Genomic DNA, 17417 nt, shown 5'->3' on the forward strand with positions numbered 1-17417 from the left:
CCATAGAGGCGAAAATAATTACAACTTCGCATTAATACTGGAGTGATATATGTGCAGATCATGATGTGCAAGTAGAGATACTGGGGTGCAAAATAGCAAGAGGGTAAATAATAATATGGGGATGATGTAGTCGTGTGTGGTATTTACAGATTGGCTGATGCTTAAAGTTAGAGAGGGAGATAAGACTCCAGCTTCAGAGATTTGTGCAATTCGTTCCAGTCATTGGCAGCAGATAACTGGAAGGAAAGGCGGCCAAAGGAAGTGTTGGCTTTGAGGATGACCAGTGCAAAATACCTGCTGGAGCGTGTGCTACGGGTGGGTGTTGCTATGGTGACCAGTGAGCTGAGATAAGGCGGGGCTTTACCAAGCAAAGACTTATAGATGACCTGGAGTCAGTGGGTTTGGCGACGGATATGTAGTGAGGGCCAGCCAACGAGATCATAGAGGTCGCAGTGGTGGGTAGTATATGGGGTGGGACTTTGGTGATAAAACACATGGCACTGTGATCGACTACATCCAGTTTGCTGAGTAGAGTGTTGGAGGCTATTTTGTAAATGACATCACCGAAGTCAAGGATCGGTAGGATAGTCAGTTTTACGAGGGAATGTTTGGTGGCATGAGTGAAGGCTTTGTTGCGTAATAGGAAGCCGATTCTAGATTTAATTTTGGATTGGAGATGCTTAATGTGAGTCTGGAAGGAGAGTTTAGTCTAACCAGACACATAGGTATTGTAGTTGTCCATATATTCTAGGTCAGAACCGTCCAGAGTAGTGATGCTAGTCGGGCGGGCAGATGCGGGTAGCAATCGATTGAATAGCATGCACTTAGTTTTACTAGCATTTAAAAGCAGTTGGAGGCCACAGAAGGAGTGTTGTATGGCGTTGAAGCTTGTTTGGAGGTTTGTTAGCACAGTGTCCAAAGAAGGGCCAGCTGTATACAAAATGGTCTTGTCTGCGTAGAGGTGGATCAGAGAATCACTGGTCGTCAGGTGCGTTCGAAACAGAGAGTAAAGGGGGCAGGTTTCTGGGCACGGAAGGATGGATTCAAGGCATAATGTACAGACAAGGGTATGGTAGGATGTGAGTACAGTGGAGGGAAGCCTAGGCATTGAGTGACGAAGCACTATTTAAGCCAGGTGCTGTCACCGCATGTGTGGGGGGTGGAACAACAGGGCTAGCTAAGGCATATTGAGCAGGGCTGGAGGCTCTACAGTGAAATAAAACAATTACTAACCAAAACAGCAATGGACAAGGCATATTGACATTAAGGAGAGGCATGTGTAGCCAAGAAATCATAGGGTCCAGTGAGTAGACAGGCGAGCTGTAGGCACGGAGATTCAGACAGCTAGCAGGCCGGGGATAGCAGCAGGCTAGCAGATGGGCCTCAGGGGGACGTTCCAACAGGGAAGCCTGTTGAAACCCCCTTGCACGGTAATGTCGGCAGACCAGTCGTGATGGCTTGGCGGGGCTCCATGTCGGCAGCAAAGGGTTCAAGCAAATTGGCAATAGAGGTATTATCTGCTGGATTTTTTCAGGCTAGCCAGGAGATGGGCCTAGCTCGAGGCTAACTCCAGACTAACTGGTGCTTGCTATGGGACAGAAACCCCCTCGGACGGTTACGTCGGTAGACCAGTCGTGATGGATCGGCGGGGCTCCGTGTCGGCAGCAAAGGGTCCAGGCCAATTGGCAAAAGTGGTAATTGAAGCCCAAGAATTCTTGATAGATATATTTGGCTAGCCGAGAGACGGGCCTAGATTCGAGGCTAGCTCCAGGCTAACTGGTGCTTGCTTCGTGACAGAGACGTTAGCCAGGAGTAGCCACTCGGATAGCAGCTAGCTAACTGCGCTCCAGAGTAAAGGTTCGGAGCTTGCGGTAGGAATCCGGAGATATTGTGGAGAAAAGCAGTCCGATATGCTCTGGGTTGATATCGCGTTGTGCAGGCTGGCAGGAGTTGACCGGGCTGAAGCTGGCAGATGTCCCAGTTAATGGTGATGGCTAACTAGCAGTGGCTAACTGACTACTAGCTAATAGCTGGCTAGCTTGAAGGGGGTTACGGTTCTAAAATATAAAAAATGACAGATCCATACCGCATTGGGTGAGGTGGGTTGCAGGAGAGTATGTTCAGTGCGTAGATGGAAAAATTAGATAAAAAATATATACGAAGAAAGAAACGATGTATACAAGGGACGGGACAAGAAAAATCAAAACATCCCACTGCTACGCAATCTTGGAATCAATGCTGTCATGCTTTGGGCCTGCAAGTGTATCCACATGGCACTATGGAGTGATATTAGAGCCAACAGAAATTGATTCTGAATTGAATCATGTTGAATCATTTCAAAATGATTGAGATCAGATATAATTTCTGTTGCCACTAAAATCACTCCATATAGCAATACTTTCCCTTTTAGTTATTTTCTACTTATGATGTAGGGTTAAGAACAAGTTACTATTCTCTCATACCCACCAGTTCCTCATCATTCCCCAGCCCCCTTTAGGAGGTGAACGGATAACTTGATCCCCCGGAGAAGCTTGGGGGAAGCATGCATGTTTGAAGGTCAACAGACCCCGCTCTCATGTCTTCTTTACACACTGCACACACACATCGGCCCCCTAGCAGTCACATGCAAACACACACACACACCCCACCCATGGACACACCCCTCACACATACCTGTCACACACCGGCCCCCAAGCAGTTCACGCAAACCTGCAGTTATGAGTCATGTTTAGCAAAAGGTTAGCCCCCCACATGAAAAAGCCATTCTCCTTTTAACATTTTCACACCCTTAACATTCCTATCCTGCGTGTTTCAAGAAGTGTGTGTGTGTGTGTAGGGATGCATGTGCTGCTGTGTGTACCTATGTGTGTTTGCATGCATTTATTTGTATGTGTGTGTCAGGAAGCATGTGTTGGGATGTGTGTGTTACGAGGAGGTGTGATTATATGGCCGATATACCACAGCCAAGGGCTGTTCTTATGTACAACGCAACGCGGAGTGCCTGGACACAGCCCTTAGCCGTGGTATATTGGCCATGTATCACAAAGCCCAGAGGTGCCTTATAGCTATTATAAACTGGTTACCAATGTAATTAGAGCAGTCAAAATAAATGTTTTGGCATACCTGTGGTATACGGTCTGATATACCACGGCTGTCAGCCAATCAGTATTAAGGGCTCGAACCACCCAGTTTATAATGTGTATTTTGGCGTGTGTGTTATTCTGTTTGTTGCCTTGGTGTAGCTAATTTTCCTCTTAACTCACACTAACCCAACTTCCAGGAAATACTTCACGTGGTAACAGCTTTGTCTGTGGCATTTGGGAAGAGGTGGACATGATTGCTCCTCTGTTTGTTTTCCATGTCATGTGTGTACACCAAACCACACGTATCTGCATGAAGTAAATAGCAACAAACACACATACTTCCTCATTTAGCTTCAACTGAAGGTGAATCTGGTACAAATGGTTTGAACCAAAATACAACCCTGTTTCGCTCCCAAACCTCACAGCACTTTTTTTATGCACAGTCAGGGTCACGTCATATACTACATGGACAGAAGTATGTGGACACACCTTCAAATTAGTGAATCTGACTATTTAAGCCACAATGTTGCTAAGAGGTGTATAAAATTGAGCACAATGCCATGCAATTGCCATAGACCAACATTAGCAGTAGAATGGCCCGTACTGAAGAGCTCAGTGACTTTCAACGTGGCACCGTCAAAGGATGCCAGCTTTCCAAGTCAGTTTGTAAAATTTTTGCCTTGCTAGAGCTGCCCCGGGTCAACTGTAAGTGCTGTTATTGTGAGGTGGAAACGTCTAGGAGCAACATGGGCTCAGCCACAAAGTGGTAGGCCACACAAGCTCACAGAATGGAACAGCCGAGTGCTGAAGCGTGTTGCTTGTAAAAATCGCCTGCCCTCGGTTGCAACACTCACTACCGAGTTCCAAACTGCCTCTGGAAGCAATGTCAGCACAAGACCTGTTTGTCGGGAGCTTCATGAAATGGGTTTCCATGGCTAAGATCACCAATGCCAAGTGTCAGCTGGAGTGGTGCAAAGCTGGCTGCCATTGGACTCTGGAGCAGTGGAAACGCGTTCTCTGGAGTGATGAATCACACTTCACCATCTGGCAGTCCAACAGACAAATCTGGGTTTGGCGGATGCCCGAATGCATAGTGCCAATTGTAAAGTTTTGTGGTGGAGGAATAATGGTCTGGGGCTGTTTTTCATTGTTTAGGCTAGGCCCCTTAGTTCCAGTGAAGGGAAATCTCATTACTACAGCATACAATGAATTTCTAGATGATTCTGTGCTTCCAACTTTGTGGCAACAGTTTGGGGAATGCCCTTTCCTGTTTCAGCATGACAATGCCCCTGTGCGAGGTCCATACAGAAATGGTTTGTTGAAATCGGTGTGGAAGAACTTGACTGGCCTGCACAGAGCCCTGACCTCAACCCCTCCGAACACCTTTGGGATGAATTGAAACGCAGAGCCAGGCCTAATCACCCAACATCAGTGCCTGACCTCACTAATGCTCTTATGGCTGAATGGAACCAAGTCCCTACAGCAATGTTCCAGCATCTGGTGGAAAGCCTTCCCAGAAGAGTGAAGGCTGTTATAGCAGCAAAGGGGGGACCAAATCCATATTAATGCCCATGATTTTGTAATGAGATGTTCGATGAGCAGGTGTTCACATAGTTTTGGCCATGTAGTCTATTTCAATAATATTTATTACGAAAGTTATTGTTCGATGATAGTTGCTATTACTAATGAAACTTGGTGCTTGGTTTCCCTGCGAAAGGTTGTCATATTAACAATGTACCTTGCTGCAGCAAGGCATTTTGAAAAAAGTTATGTTTCGATGCCCAGAACAGCAGATGTACTTAAAAGGTGTTTTTAAAGCTTCTTATTCGATGTGATTTTTCTTTCTATTCACACCTTTTGCTGTTTTATGAGGGGATTGGCTATATGTTCTTTGACAAATCGAAATGGGAGAATACTTTTTTATTAAATTTGGACTTAATTTCTGAATGAATGAATGCTTTCTCTCCAGAGCGGAAATTGGATGCATGCGGATAATTTATTGATGTCACATGACTTGTATTGTCTCATAGAAACACGGAGGAATCCTGAGGATTTTCCCAGAGGCCAAGGCGCAGTTCGTCGACATCGAACCCAAGTTCGACCGCCTGCTCTTCTTCTGGTCGGACCGGCGGAACCCCCATGAGGTGCAGCCGGCATACCACACCAGGTAGGGTGATCTCTTAGCTTGACGTCTGACCTTTTGAACCCAGAGAAAATGTCATACTGTCACTGATCCTTAAGGGCAGGAAGAAGGGGCAGAGTCAAACGCAGGAGACTTATGTCCAGTAGTGCCAAAGTTTATTTACACCGACAACACTCGGTGGTCAAAAAGGTTACAGGGTGCGCACAATACCCAAAAGGGAAACAGGTAATCCACGAATGAAAAAATACGCACGGGGCGCAGCTCGGCAATAATAATAATCCAATGTGCTCCGCTGGGAAAACACAACAGCGTACACAAACACTGCCCGCTGACATACAATTAATCCCGCACAAAAAAACGAACCCAAAGGAACAAACTAAATACCCCCCCCCCCACTAATGACAGACAAGAAACAGGTGTGGACCTAGACAGACAAATACCAAAGAACACAGAAACATAGATCGGTGGCAGCTAGTAGACCGGCGACGACGAGCGCCGCCCAACCGAGGAGGGGCGCCATCTTCTGTGGATACTGTGACACATACTCCTGACCTTAGACCCAGGGTTGTCTGCTTGTCTTCCATCACAATCCCAAACCTCCTGTTTTGTGTTGCTTATTGTAATGTCATTTAAGTAAAGCATCCGTCACAGGCCATTTTGAGAACTTGGCTGAAGCGTGAATTGTGACAGTTTAAATTAGGTTAATGCATGCCATGATTTATGAACAGGCATTATTGTAAAGTGTTACCACATTAAGCAACACCACCAACAATATCCAGCTTTAATATATTGGAAAATGCTCAATACTGTTAGAATAGTTGGACTATGACAAATGGTAGTGTTGGTGTTAGTATGTATACCTATTATGTGAATAATTGTATGTTAGTTGACCTCTGTTTCCGTTGTCTCACTCGCTGTCCAGGTATGCCATAACAGTGTGGTATTTTGATGCCGATGAACGAGCTCGGGCCAAGGAGAAATACCTAACAAGTAAGATGGAGTCCTGGGCACGTATTCATAAAACATCTCAAAGTAAGAGTGCTGATCTAGGATCGGTTTTGCCTTTTGGATCATAATAAATAAGAAAATGATTCTAGATCAGCACTTGATCCTAGATCAGCAATGTGAGACTAAGACACTATGAATACAGGGCCAAAGTGATCATCATAAGAACGCATTCATACGTTTTTTTTTATGTTTAACTTATTTTTTTACTTATTCTGTACATAATGTTGCTGCTACCGTCTCTTATGACTGAAAATAACTTCTGGATATTAGAACAGCGATTACTCACCACGAACTGGCAGAAGCTTTTTCCTTTAATGAGTCCGACGAGCCCACGTGAAGGACATACAGCTTTCCCGGGAACATGCCCAAATCCCTGTCATTTGCGTGAAGAGAAGATGGAGAAAAAGAGGAAGGAGTTCAGGCTGCCTTCTGAGAATTCGTAGGCGATTGAATAAACACCCACTGCTTTCTGTTCTACTAGCTAACATGTAGTCATTCAAAAATAAAATTGACGACCTACGAGGAAGAATAAACTACCAACGGGACATTAAAAACTGTAATATCTTATGCTTCACGGAGTCGTGGCTGAACGACGATATTATCAACATACAGCTGGCTGGTAATACGCTGTATCGGGAGGATATAACAGCGGCGCCTGGTAAGACAAGCGATGGCGGCTTATGCATATTTGTAAACAGCTGGTGCACGATATCTAAGGAAGTCTCAAGGTTCTGCTCGTCTGAGGTAGAGTATGTCATGATAAGCTGTAGACCATACTAACTACCTAGAGAGTTTCTGTATTTTTCGTAGCTGTCTACATACCACCACAGACCAATGCTGGCACTAAGACCGCACTCAATGAGCTGTATTCCGCCATAAGCAAACAGGAAAACGCTCATCCAGAGGCAGCGATCCTAGTGGCCGGGGACTTTAATGCAGGAAAACTTAAATCCGTTATACCAAATTTCTATCAGCATGTTAAATGTGCAACCAGAGGGAAAAAAAACTCTAGACCACCTTTACCCCACACACAGAGATGCGTACAAAGCTCTCCCTCGCCCTCCATTTGGCAAATCTGACCATAATTCTATCCTCCTGATTCCTGCTTACAAGCAAAAATTAAAGCAGGTAGCACCAGTGACTCGGTCAATTAAAAAAAGTGGTTAGAGGAAGCAGATGCTAAGCTTCAGGACTGTTTTGCTAGCACAGACTGGAATATGATCCGGGATTCTTCTGATGGACTACACCACATCAGTCATTGGCTTCATTAATAAGTGCATCGATGACATCGTCCCCACAGTGACCGTACATACCCGAAGCCATGGATTACAGGCAACATCCGCACTGAGCTAAAGGCTAGAGCTGACGCTTTCAAGGAGTGGGACTCTAACCCAGAAGCTTATAAGAAATTACGCTATGCCCTCCGACGAACCATCAAACAGGCAAAGCGTCAATACAGAACTAAGATCGAATCGTACTACACCGGCTCTGATGCTCGTCGAATGTGGGAGGGCTTGCAAACCATTACAGACTACAAAGGGAAGCATAGCCAAGAGCTGCCCAGTGGCACGAGCCTACCAGGGAGGAGGTCAGAGACCTGGCCGTGTGGTGCCAGGACAACAACCTCTCCCTCAACGTGATCAAGACAAAGGAGATGATTGTGGACTACAGGAAAAGGACTGAACATGCCCCCGTTCTCTCATCGACGGAGCAGGTTGAGAGCTTCAAGTTCCTTGGTGTCCACATCACCAACAAACTAACATGGTCCAAGCACACCAAGACAGTCGTGAAGAGGGCACGACAAAACCTATTCCCCCTCAGGAGACTGAAAAGATTTGGCATGGGTCCTCAGATCCTCAAAAGGTTCTACAGCTGCATCATCGAGAGCATCCTGCCTGGTTGCATCACTGCCTGGTATGGCAACTGCTCGGCCTCTGACTGCAAGGCACTACAGAGGGTAGTGCGTACTGCCCAGTACATCACTGGGGCCAAGCTTCCTGCCATCAAGGACCTCTATACCAGGCGGTGTCAGAGGAAGGCCCTAAATTGTCGAAGACTCCAGCCACCCTAGTCATAGACTGTTCTCTTTGCTACCTCACGGCAAGCGGTACCGGTGCACCAAGTCTAGGTCCTAGAGGCTTCTAAACAGCTTCTACCCCCAACCCATAAGACTCCTGACCATCTAATGAAATGGCTACCCAGACTATTTGCATTGCCCACCCCCCACCCCCTCTTTTACGCCACTGCTACTCTGTTATTATCTATGCATAGTCACTTTACTAACTCTACCTACAGTGGTTTGCGAAAGTATTCACCCCCCTTGGCATTTTTCCTATTTTGTTGCCTTACAACCTGGAATTAAATAGATTTTTTTTTGGGGGGGGGGGGGTTGTATCATTTGATTTACACAACATGCCTACCACTTTGAAGATGCAAAATATTTTTTATTGTGAAACAAACATGAAATAAGATTTAAAAAAAAATACAAATATGAAAACTTGTGCGTGCATATCTATTCACCCCCCCAAAGTCAATACTTTTGTAACTTGTGCGCTGACAGTCGGGAAGCAAGTTCAGGGAGTGAATCATTTAATTAATAAATGAAAACATAATAAAAACCAAGACACACGAACAACGCACAGGCATGAACCTGAAACTGACGCCTGGGGAAGGAACCAAAGGGAGATAGATAGAGAGATATATATATATATATGGCAGGTAATCAAGGGGGTGATGGAGTCCAGGTGAGTGTCATAATGCACGTAACGATGGTGACAGGTGTGCGCCATAACGAGAAGCCTGGTGACCTAGAGGCTGGAGAGGGAGCACACGTGACTGTACCCCCTCCCCGACGCGCGGCTCCATCCACAGGACGCCGACCAAGATGACGATCCCGGGGATCAGGAGCGGACCGGTCACCTCTGCTAAGGCGTGGGAACCTGTCGATTCAGCTTAGGTGCGGGACCATGGTGACCTAGAGCACTGGAGAGAGAGCATACGTGACAACTTTGTAGAGCCACCTTTTGCAGCAATTACATCTGCAAGTCTTTGGGGATATGTTTCTATAAGTTTGGCACATCTAGTCACTGGGATTTTTGCCCATTCTTCAAGGCAAAACTTATTCAGCTCCTTCAAGTTGGATTGGTTCCACTGGTGTACACCAATCTTTAAATCATACCCCAGATTCTCAATTGGATTGAGGTCTGGGCTTTGACTAGGCCATTCCAAGACATGTAAAGGTTTCCCCTTAAACCACTCAAATGTTGCTGGAAGGTGAACCTCTGTCCCAGTCTCAAATCTCTGGAAGACTGAAACAGGTTTCCCTCAATAATTTCCCTGTATTTTGCACCATCCATCATTCCTTCAATTCTGACCAGTTTTCCAGTCCCTGCCGATGAAGAACATCCCCACAGCATGATGCTGCCACCACCATGCTTCACTGTGGGGATGGTGTTCTCGGGGTGATGAGAGGTGTTGGATTTGTGCTTGACATAGTGTTTTCCTTGATGCTCAAAAAGCTCAATTTTTAGTCTCATCTGACCAGAGTATTTTCTTCCATATGTTTGGAGAGTATCCCACATGCGTTTTGGCGAACACCAAATGTGTTTGCTGACTTTTTTCTGGCCACTCTTCTGTAAAGCCCAGCACTGGAGAGTACTGCTTAAAGTGGTCCTATGGACAGATACTCCAATCTCCACCGTGGAGCTTTGCAGTTCCTTCAGGGTTATCTTTGGTCTCATTGTTGCCTTTGATTAATGCCCTCCTTGCCTGGTCTGTGAGTTTTGGTGGGCGGCTATCTCTTGGAAGGTTTGTCGTGGTGCCATATTTTTTTGTAATGGATTTAATGGTGCTCCGTGGGATGTTCAAAGATTCAGATCTTTTTTCTTTTTTTTTTTTTATAACCCAACCCTGATTTGTAATTCTCCACATCTTTGTCCCTGACCCGTTTGGAGAGCTCCTTGGTCTTCATGGTGCCGTTTGCTTGGTGGTGCCCCTTGCTTAGTGGTGTTGCAAGCCTCTGGGGCCTTTCAGAACAGGTGTACAGTCGTGGCCAAAAGTTTTCCAAGCATTGATTATGCAAAAATGGGCTGCCATCAGTCAGGATGTGGCCCAGAAGTTAATTGACAGCATGCCAGGGCGGATTGCAGAGGTCTTGAAAAAAAAGGGTCAACGCTGCAAATATTGACTCTTTGCATCAACTTCATGTAAATGTCAATAAAAGCCTTTGACACTTTATGAAGTGCTTGTAATTATACTTCAGTATTCCATAGTAACATCTGACAAAAATATCTGAAGACACTGAGGCAGCAGACATTGACACAAATATAAATTTTCACATTCTCAACTTTTGGCCACGACTGTGTATATATACTGAGATCATGTGACAGATCATGTTAAACTTAGATTGTACACAGGTGGACTTTATTTAACCAATTATGTGACGTCTGAAGGTAATTGGTTGCACCAGATCTTATTTAGGGGTTTCATAGCAAAGGGGGTGAATCAATATGCACGCACCACTTTCCTGTTTTTTTTTTTAATTCTTTTAAACAACTTTTTTTTTTTTTTTTCACTTCACCAATTTTGACTATTTTGTGTATGTCCATTGCATGAAATCCAAATAAAAATATATTTAAATTACAGGTTGTAATGCAACAAAATAGGAAAAACACCAAGGGGGATGAATACTTTTGCAAGGCACTGTACCTGTACATATTACCCTGCACATTGACTCTGTACCCCCTGTATAGTCTCGCTATTGTTATTTTACTGCTGCTCTTTAATTACTTGTTCCTTCTATTTCTTATTCATATTTTTTAAACTGCATTGTTGGTTTGGGGCTTGTAAGTAAGCATTTCACGGTAAGGTCTACACCTGTTGTATTCGGCGCATGTGACATACGATTTGAAGAAAGAATAATTTAAATGAAGTCATTAAGAACAAATTCTTATTTCTTACTGGTTGAATAAAATATAACTCTCCCGCTCACCCTCCTCCTCTTCCGTTCTATAGGTGCAGGGGAAAGGGGAGTAAACGTAGAATTGAACAAGCCGTCGGATCTGAGCTAATATGAGAGAAACGTCCTGCCATCATCACCTGCTGCTGCTGTGGACAGATGGGGAAAGAGGGATGGAAAAAGGATGGTGGGATGAAGAGGAGAGAGACGAAAGAAACCAACTTGGACTACTCCGCTTTCTTTATACTTTAATATCCAAAGTTGACACACACAACACACACAGACCCTGAATGTGATGTCATTGCACTGCAAGGAATCATCATTATTTGCCAAGTTTCTGTTTTTGCTTATTGCTTTGATTTTTGGGCTTTATTATGTGAATAATGCTGGTGTAAAAATGAGCTATGGAGAAAAATAATATCTATTAAGTGAACCGAATGGGGGGGAAAAAAGAGAATATTGTTGTGAATTTTGGGGTCATGAAAGAAGTGTACCCATATGTACTTATCTGTCAGACGGGTTGTCATGGTCTCCATCGGATGGATCTCTCACTGTTATAAAAAAAAAAGGTACAAAAGACTGTCCCTCGACAGGAGGTTGTGACACACTGTCCGGCTATTGCCTGATGCGCAGTATAGGGCCGACTCACAGTACTGCGCTAATTTGGATACTTTCTTTTCACATGATCCTTTGCATCACAATTCTAGTAAATGAGGATGATGAGTAACCACGCCAGACCAGTACAGTACAACTAGTCTCGGCCCGGTTTGGCTTAGTTGAGTGAAAAGGCTATTAATAGCTTGAGCTGCACTGACTCGAATAAGATAGAAGTTTTCAATTTTTTTTGCAAACAGCGGTACTGATTTTCACATTGCAGGTATATGTTGACTGCGGTGCTGTTCTGTGTCCTGGCACTCATTGCTTGGTAACTGGGTCTTGTTCATTAGGCACCAAACAGAAGCAAATGGACTGAAACTGACATGCTCGTTTTCCGTTGCTAAACAGTTTTAAAAGTTTTCCTTGCGTGCCCTAATGAACACATCCTGACCTGCGATCAGTGATCTGTCTGTTGTTGCAGACGTTAATATCACCTTTGTCTTAAAAACCAAAAGCTGACACCTACCTATTAGCCTTGCAGTGACCTTGCAGTTCTGAAGTAGACTTTTTTGGAAAAAGGTGGGTTTTGTAAGTGCATTTTGAGTCTACTGCTGTATGGGATCGTCATTACAGCGTGTGTGTGTGTGTGTGTGTGTATCTGCACGTATGCATGTGTGCGATTCCTTCTCTAGCCACTGAGCAGAGCCGAGGTTGAAAGTGAGTGAGAGAGACTAATAATACCTGACTATTCTCTCTGGCTATACACCATCGCCATCATGTGGTCACATCTGACCTAGCGGTTAAGAGCGTTGGGCTAGTATCCGAACGCTCGCTGGTTTGAATCCCAGAGCTGGGGTGGAAAAATACGCCTTTCTGCCCTTGAGCAAGGCAATAACACCCAACAACAACTGCGCCGTTGACGTCGATTAAGGCAGCCCCCCGCACATCTCTGATTCAGTGGGGTTGGGTCGAACGCATTCAGTTGTGCAACTGATTAGGTTGTCCATTTCTCCATCCACCCTAAAACATACCACAGAACCCTTGCATGTGATTATGTTCAAACTGTATTTATTTGCCATTGATCTATTCATTTATCAATAAATCAGTTGACAATAAATAAGACAACATTTAGAGAACAATGTATGTATGTATTGTTTGCATCAACTTTAAAATATAAATTCCAGTATGTAATTACAGACGTTTCAATTGGTTCCATTGTAAAGGGCAAGCTCAATCAAGCACAGCTGAAATATACTTTTTTTCACCCATGTCTGAATATATCCCTTCATTGCAGTCTCCTCAGGAGCTTCTCTTCCCAGGCCATGTCTCACATTACATCCACAGGAAAGCCAAGGACCTTTTTCTAGTCCCTACTCTTTTGGTGTTTACAAACGTATGAAGGAATAAAATAGGTGCAAGGAATATGGAGGAAACTCCCCAAATAAATGTTGACGGCTCTGCCAACACTGTTTACGTAACAACAAATGACAGTCGCTGTACAGAGCTGTTAGATAGAGGTTGAGTGAATAGCAGAGTCTGGCTTGTTCTGCTCTAACCAGGAGTATGGTCCCTACTATTAGGAGCAGGGCAGGGGCCCACCTATTGCATTCAGAAAAAACACCAAGATGATTCATGATTTGGTAGTTGTTGGCTTTCGAGTTTACATCAAGGGCAACCAAGAAGACAAAGATCAGATGAGAAATGTTCCGCCAATGACCGTCACCTTGTCTTCAGACAAATTCCACTTGAGGTATTCAGTGCACTTGGCCCAAGGATGCTGGAGATGGAGGTGATGGCCAAAGCTACAACCCCACTGTAATGGGGAAACAGAACAATTGCCAGTGTGGACATCATCCACCCTGCCACTCCCAGGGTGTTGACCACAAACTCCATCCAACTCTGCTTCAGTGGGGCTTTAGGAGGTATTGGAGGGGTAGACAGTTCTGTACAGCATGGTCCCCCTGGTCAGGTGCAAGGCTGAGGCCCCCCAGCCGATGTAAAGCCCTCAGCTCACTCCTCTGGGAGATCAATGGGTTGTGGGAGTTTCAGATTATGTTTCTAGCTATCCAGGAGAAAGGGATGAGGAACAGAGTTTCAGTTAGAATGAACAGAATTCCGTTAATCATCACTATGGCCTTAAACTTTTGACTCTTGATGTGGTTAGAACCCCCGACATGATGGAGATGATGATCAGGGCTCTGGAGGCCTGCAGGTCCTGAGGTAAGGCCAGCATGGAGACGTAGACCTTACACTGCATCTGGCCTGTGCTCTTGGTCACACATCTCATCCACAGGCCCTCCCAGATGAAAAGGTTGTCTCCTGTGGTTATCTCTATCCAAGTGGGGAGTGTGCAGACCACAATGGTCATGTTAAATCCTATGACTTTCTGTCCATGCCCATCAACATGCTCTCTTCTACATCTGCCCTTTCTGGAGGAAGGGTGATACAGTAAAAAGCCCTCTGTCTGCTTTACTGTGGTGTCAAAAATTAGGGTGTCACGGAAACACAAACAATTAATAAAGACGTGGTTGTACATTTTCATTGTATTTATTGAGATTTTTATTAAAATGAGAAAGTAATTTGGCATTGTGATATCAACAATTATAAGTGGACAGACACAACTAATGCCTTTTTGGTTCTTTATTTCGAACACTGCTTGACATGGCCTCCACGCAGGGAGCCATTTGGGGAGTTTCCTCCATCTGCTCTAGCACACATACAAACCAAACCAATGGTGCATATAAACACTAGATGACTGACAGGTGGCACTATTTTGAACTCACTGTCACCATTTTTGTACCCCTCCAACACTTTGTCAAGCATATTATATAACAGACACTTTAATGCATACTTTTAAATTGTATTATATGAACAAACAAAACAAAAATAGTTTTTCCTTAAATTATCATTTTTTGAGAATACGAATGTTACTGTTCACTCTACAACAAATAAATACTTGCCCTAGAAACATTAAATTGAAATAATGTAGCATTCCATTCATTCCTACGGAGGACTGCTCCTTCTGAGAAGTACCAATATGGTGGACAGTGGCTTCAAAGTCTCTCAATGGCCAATACATATCAAATCAAATTTTATAATCAACAATCTAGTGTTTTAATACATAATTGATACAAATCCCTACAGCAGGGTTCCCCAGCTGGCGGCACGCAGGCCAAATTTGGCCCGTGGGTGGTTTTATTCCGCCCCCAAACTTTTGTTTTAATTTCATTGTTGGACATAAAAGACTGTAAAAACACCAGGAAATCAGTTCCAAGTGATTTTAATTTTGGAAATGTGTTTCAAACTATTCCCACGCATAATAGACACATGATCGATCGTATACAAATGTAAGCATGGTTTGAAATGATCTGTTTGTGATTCTTGCGGTCAAATTTTTAACAGATCAGGTTCTGCATCCTCTCAACAACCACATAGCCATGCCTTGTGTATTTTAGTGCGTTCCAGTTTACCACATTCCCTGGAGATAACACCTCCCCCTTCATGTAGCTTTGGATCTCACATGGGGAGAGCACTCTGTCCCACATGTGGACATCGGTCTCATGTCCGTAAAAGGAGTCATTCACATCAAACCCACCAGCATATGCATCTTGGGCCTGACCTAAAATAATACTCAGAGTACCAGAGATGGAGCCGCCGGCTTGGAGAGCTTTCCTCGCACTTGGCTTCCCATTCACCCACAGTTGAGTCAATCCTGTACTGGCATCCCACGTCCCACAAACAGAGTTCCACTCGTTCATTTTGTCTGGCAATCCCCAGAAATAGATACCTTGGTCCCCAATGTACACCCAGTAATTTCCCCCATCTCCCCTGAAGATAACAAAACCATTAGCATGAGAAGGCGTGGCCAATGAGAAAATGGTCAGCTCCTTCGTCTGGTAGTCGGTGAAAAATCTAACGCAGATAGTCACAGCAAAGAAGATTTTGTTCATGTCAGGGGTTATCTTGACATAGGCGGTGTTTGACTCCACTGGGGAAATGATTTCCTTCCCTGACATGTCTGTTACAATTAGAATAATATTCGTTATTAGAGTTGCAAAGGGAGGAAATATTCCCCGTAACTTTCAAAATGTAGTGTTTGAAAATGTCCAGAACTTAGGGAAATTACAGGGAATTTTGCAATCCTATTAGTATAGTAAGTAAGTACTACTGAAACACATGTAATTATTCAACAATTCATAATAGTATTTTGGGCCATCTCCAGGATTTCAGTCTTATCTTGTGGCACAGCATAGCAGAACGTAAGACCATCAGAAGCCATGTCTGCAGTTCCATTTTGTAGTTTCACTTGGAGTAAGCATTAATGTTATGGACACATCCTCAAAGGATATTCCTATTTATAGTATAGAAAACGGACTGAAAATGGGAGGAACTACCTGTATGCTCTTAGGAATGCCAGCCACACATAACACATTCCACCATGGACTATTTATTGCCTTAACTCCCTTATCTTACACATAGAATAAACAAAAAAATACAGTCAATAATACAGTAGAAAAAAAAGAAAACAAAAAGTCTATATACAGTGAGTGCAAATGAGGTAACTCTGTGTTGTTGTATGTGTCAAATTGCTATGCTTTATCTTGGCCAGGTCGCAGTTGCAAATGAGAACTTGTTCTCAACTAACCTATCTGGTTAAATAAAGGTTAAAAAAAAAAACTAAAAACAAACATAATAAATCCCCCCTTCCTTGTTTTTGATATTGGTCTAGATTAGAAAATAGAGTCATCTGAGAATCTAAATTCATATGATTGATCAACATTGCCAGTTTATCAAGATGTTTTATGTTCTGCCATCAGACTTTCTTGGTCAAACCAATTTCTAGGTCAACAGGTGTATTAGTCGGCATTGTCACACAGTTATTAGGTAATGGTATTATTGAGAAAACATCATAGTAAGGTACTTAATTGTTACCCAGAAATGATTTGATATTGAGATAAAAACAGCGACATTGGACCTTTAAAACTTGCTCAAACTCTATTGAATTTATGATGTTGACAACTGTGCCATACAGATTGCAAAATAGTTAGGAAGAGATTTTTGTACCGATTCCATGATACAGGGTGTATGAGTTGATATATAAAACGACGCAAGATTCAAGACTTCGTGCTTTTCAGCTAAAATTATTATGTAGAATTTATGCCAACAAAATATTGAATATTTGGGGCATAAAATCGAAGCTCTGCAGATTTTGTTGTGAGGATACAGAATCAATAGACCATTTATTTTGCTATTGCCCTCAGGTGGCCTGTTTCTGGTCTCAGGTTCAGGAATGGCTGAAAATGCATAACATTGATCTAAAATTGATCCTAGAAATAGTACTGTTAGGAGATCTGGAGAGACAGGGTCAGTCAATTACTAATATAGTAATACTTTTAGTAAAAGTATTTATTTTCAACTCGCAATCTGTGGATTCTATTCGATTAGATCGATTGAAATTGTACGTTAAACATCACAGCATAGTTGAAAGCGTAGAAATCGGAAGAGGGTGGCCAGCAGAGATAGGTGGGATAGGCTGAGGGAAGCTGAGGGTTGGGATGTGGAATTGGAGACAAGTGGGAGTGGAGTTGCTGGGCGGGAGATAGAATGATGGTCAAAGATAAAAGTATAA

The 17417-nt window shown here is 43.6% G+C and overlaps 2 protein-coding genes across 4 annotated transcripts in view; one reads left to right on the forward strand and one right to left on the reverse strand.

Moving 5' to 3' along the window:
* Window positions 1-14329, forward strand: part of LOC106585313 (egl nine homolog 1) — a 44767-nt gene extending 30438 nt beyond the window's left edge. The window contains exons 3-5 of one of the 3 annotated variants that reach the window (XM_014171409.3): window positions 5114-5250; window positions 6149-6258; window positions 11248-14329. In XM_014171409.3, the coding sequence (XP_014026884.1) occupies window positions 5114-5250; window positions 6149-6258; window positions 11248-11303 (303 nt within the window). In that variant the 3' untranslated portion in view covers window positions 11304-14329. The remainder of the gene's footprint in view (window positions 1-5113; window positions 5251-6148; window positions 6259-11247) is intronic. The other 2 variants (XM_014171412.3, XM_014171419.3) reach the window with 2 other exon arrangements.
* Window positions 14330-15183: 854 nt separating this feature from the next.
* Window positions 15184-16357, reverse strand: LOC106585334 (C-reactive protein). Its single transcript, XM_014171429.3, has one exon. The coding sequence runs from the start codon at window positions 15802-15804 to the stop codon at window positions 15184-15186; it is 621 nt and encodes a 206-aa protein (XP_014026904.3). The 5' UTR covers window positions 15805-16357.
* Window positions 16358-17417: the final 1060 nt, after the last annotated feature.

Source organism: Salmo salar, chromosome 02 (genome assembly GCF_965601325.2).
Source record: "Salmo salar chromosome 02, fSalSal1, whole genome shotgun sequence".
NCBI classification, from domain to species: domain Eukaryota; kingdom Metazoa; phylum Chordata; class Actinopteri; order Salmoniformes; family Salmonidae; genus Salmo; species Salmo salar.

Coding starts and splice junctions, on each gene's coding strand:
- LOC106585334 (XM_014171429.3), bottom strand. CDS start 15,804: ATGTCAGGGAAGGAAATCATTTCCCCAGTGGAGTCAAACACCGCCTAT.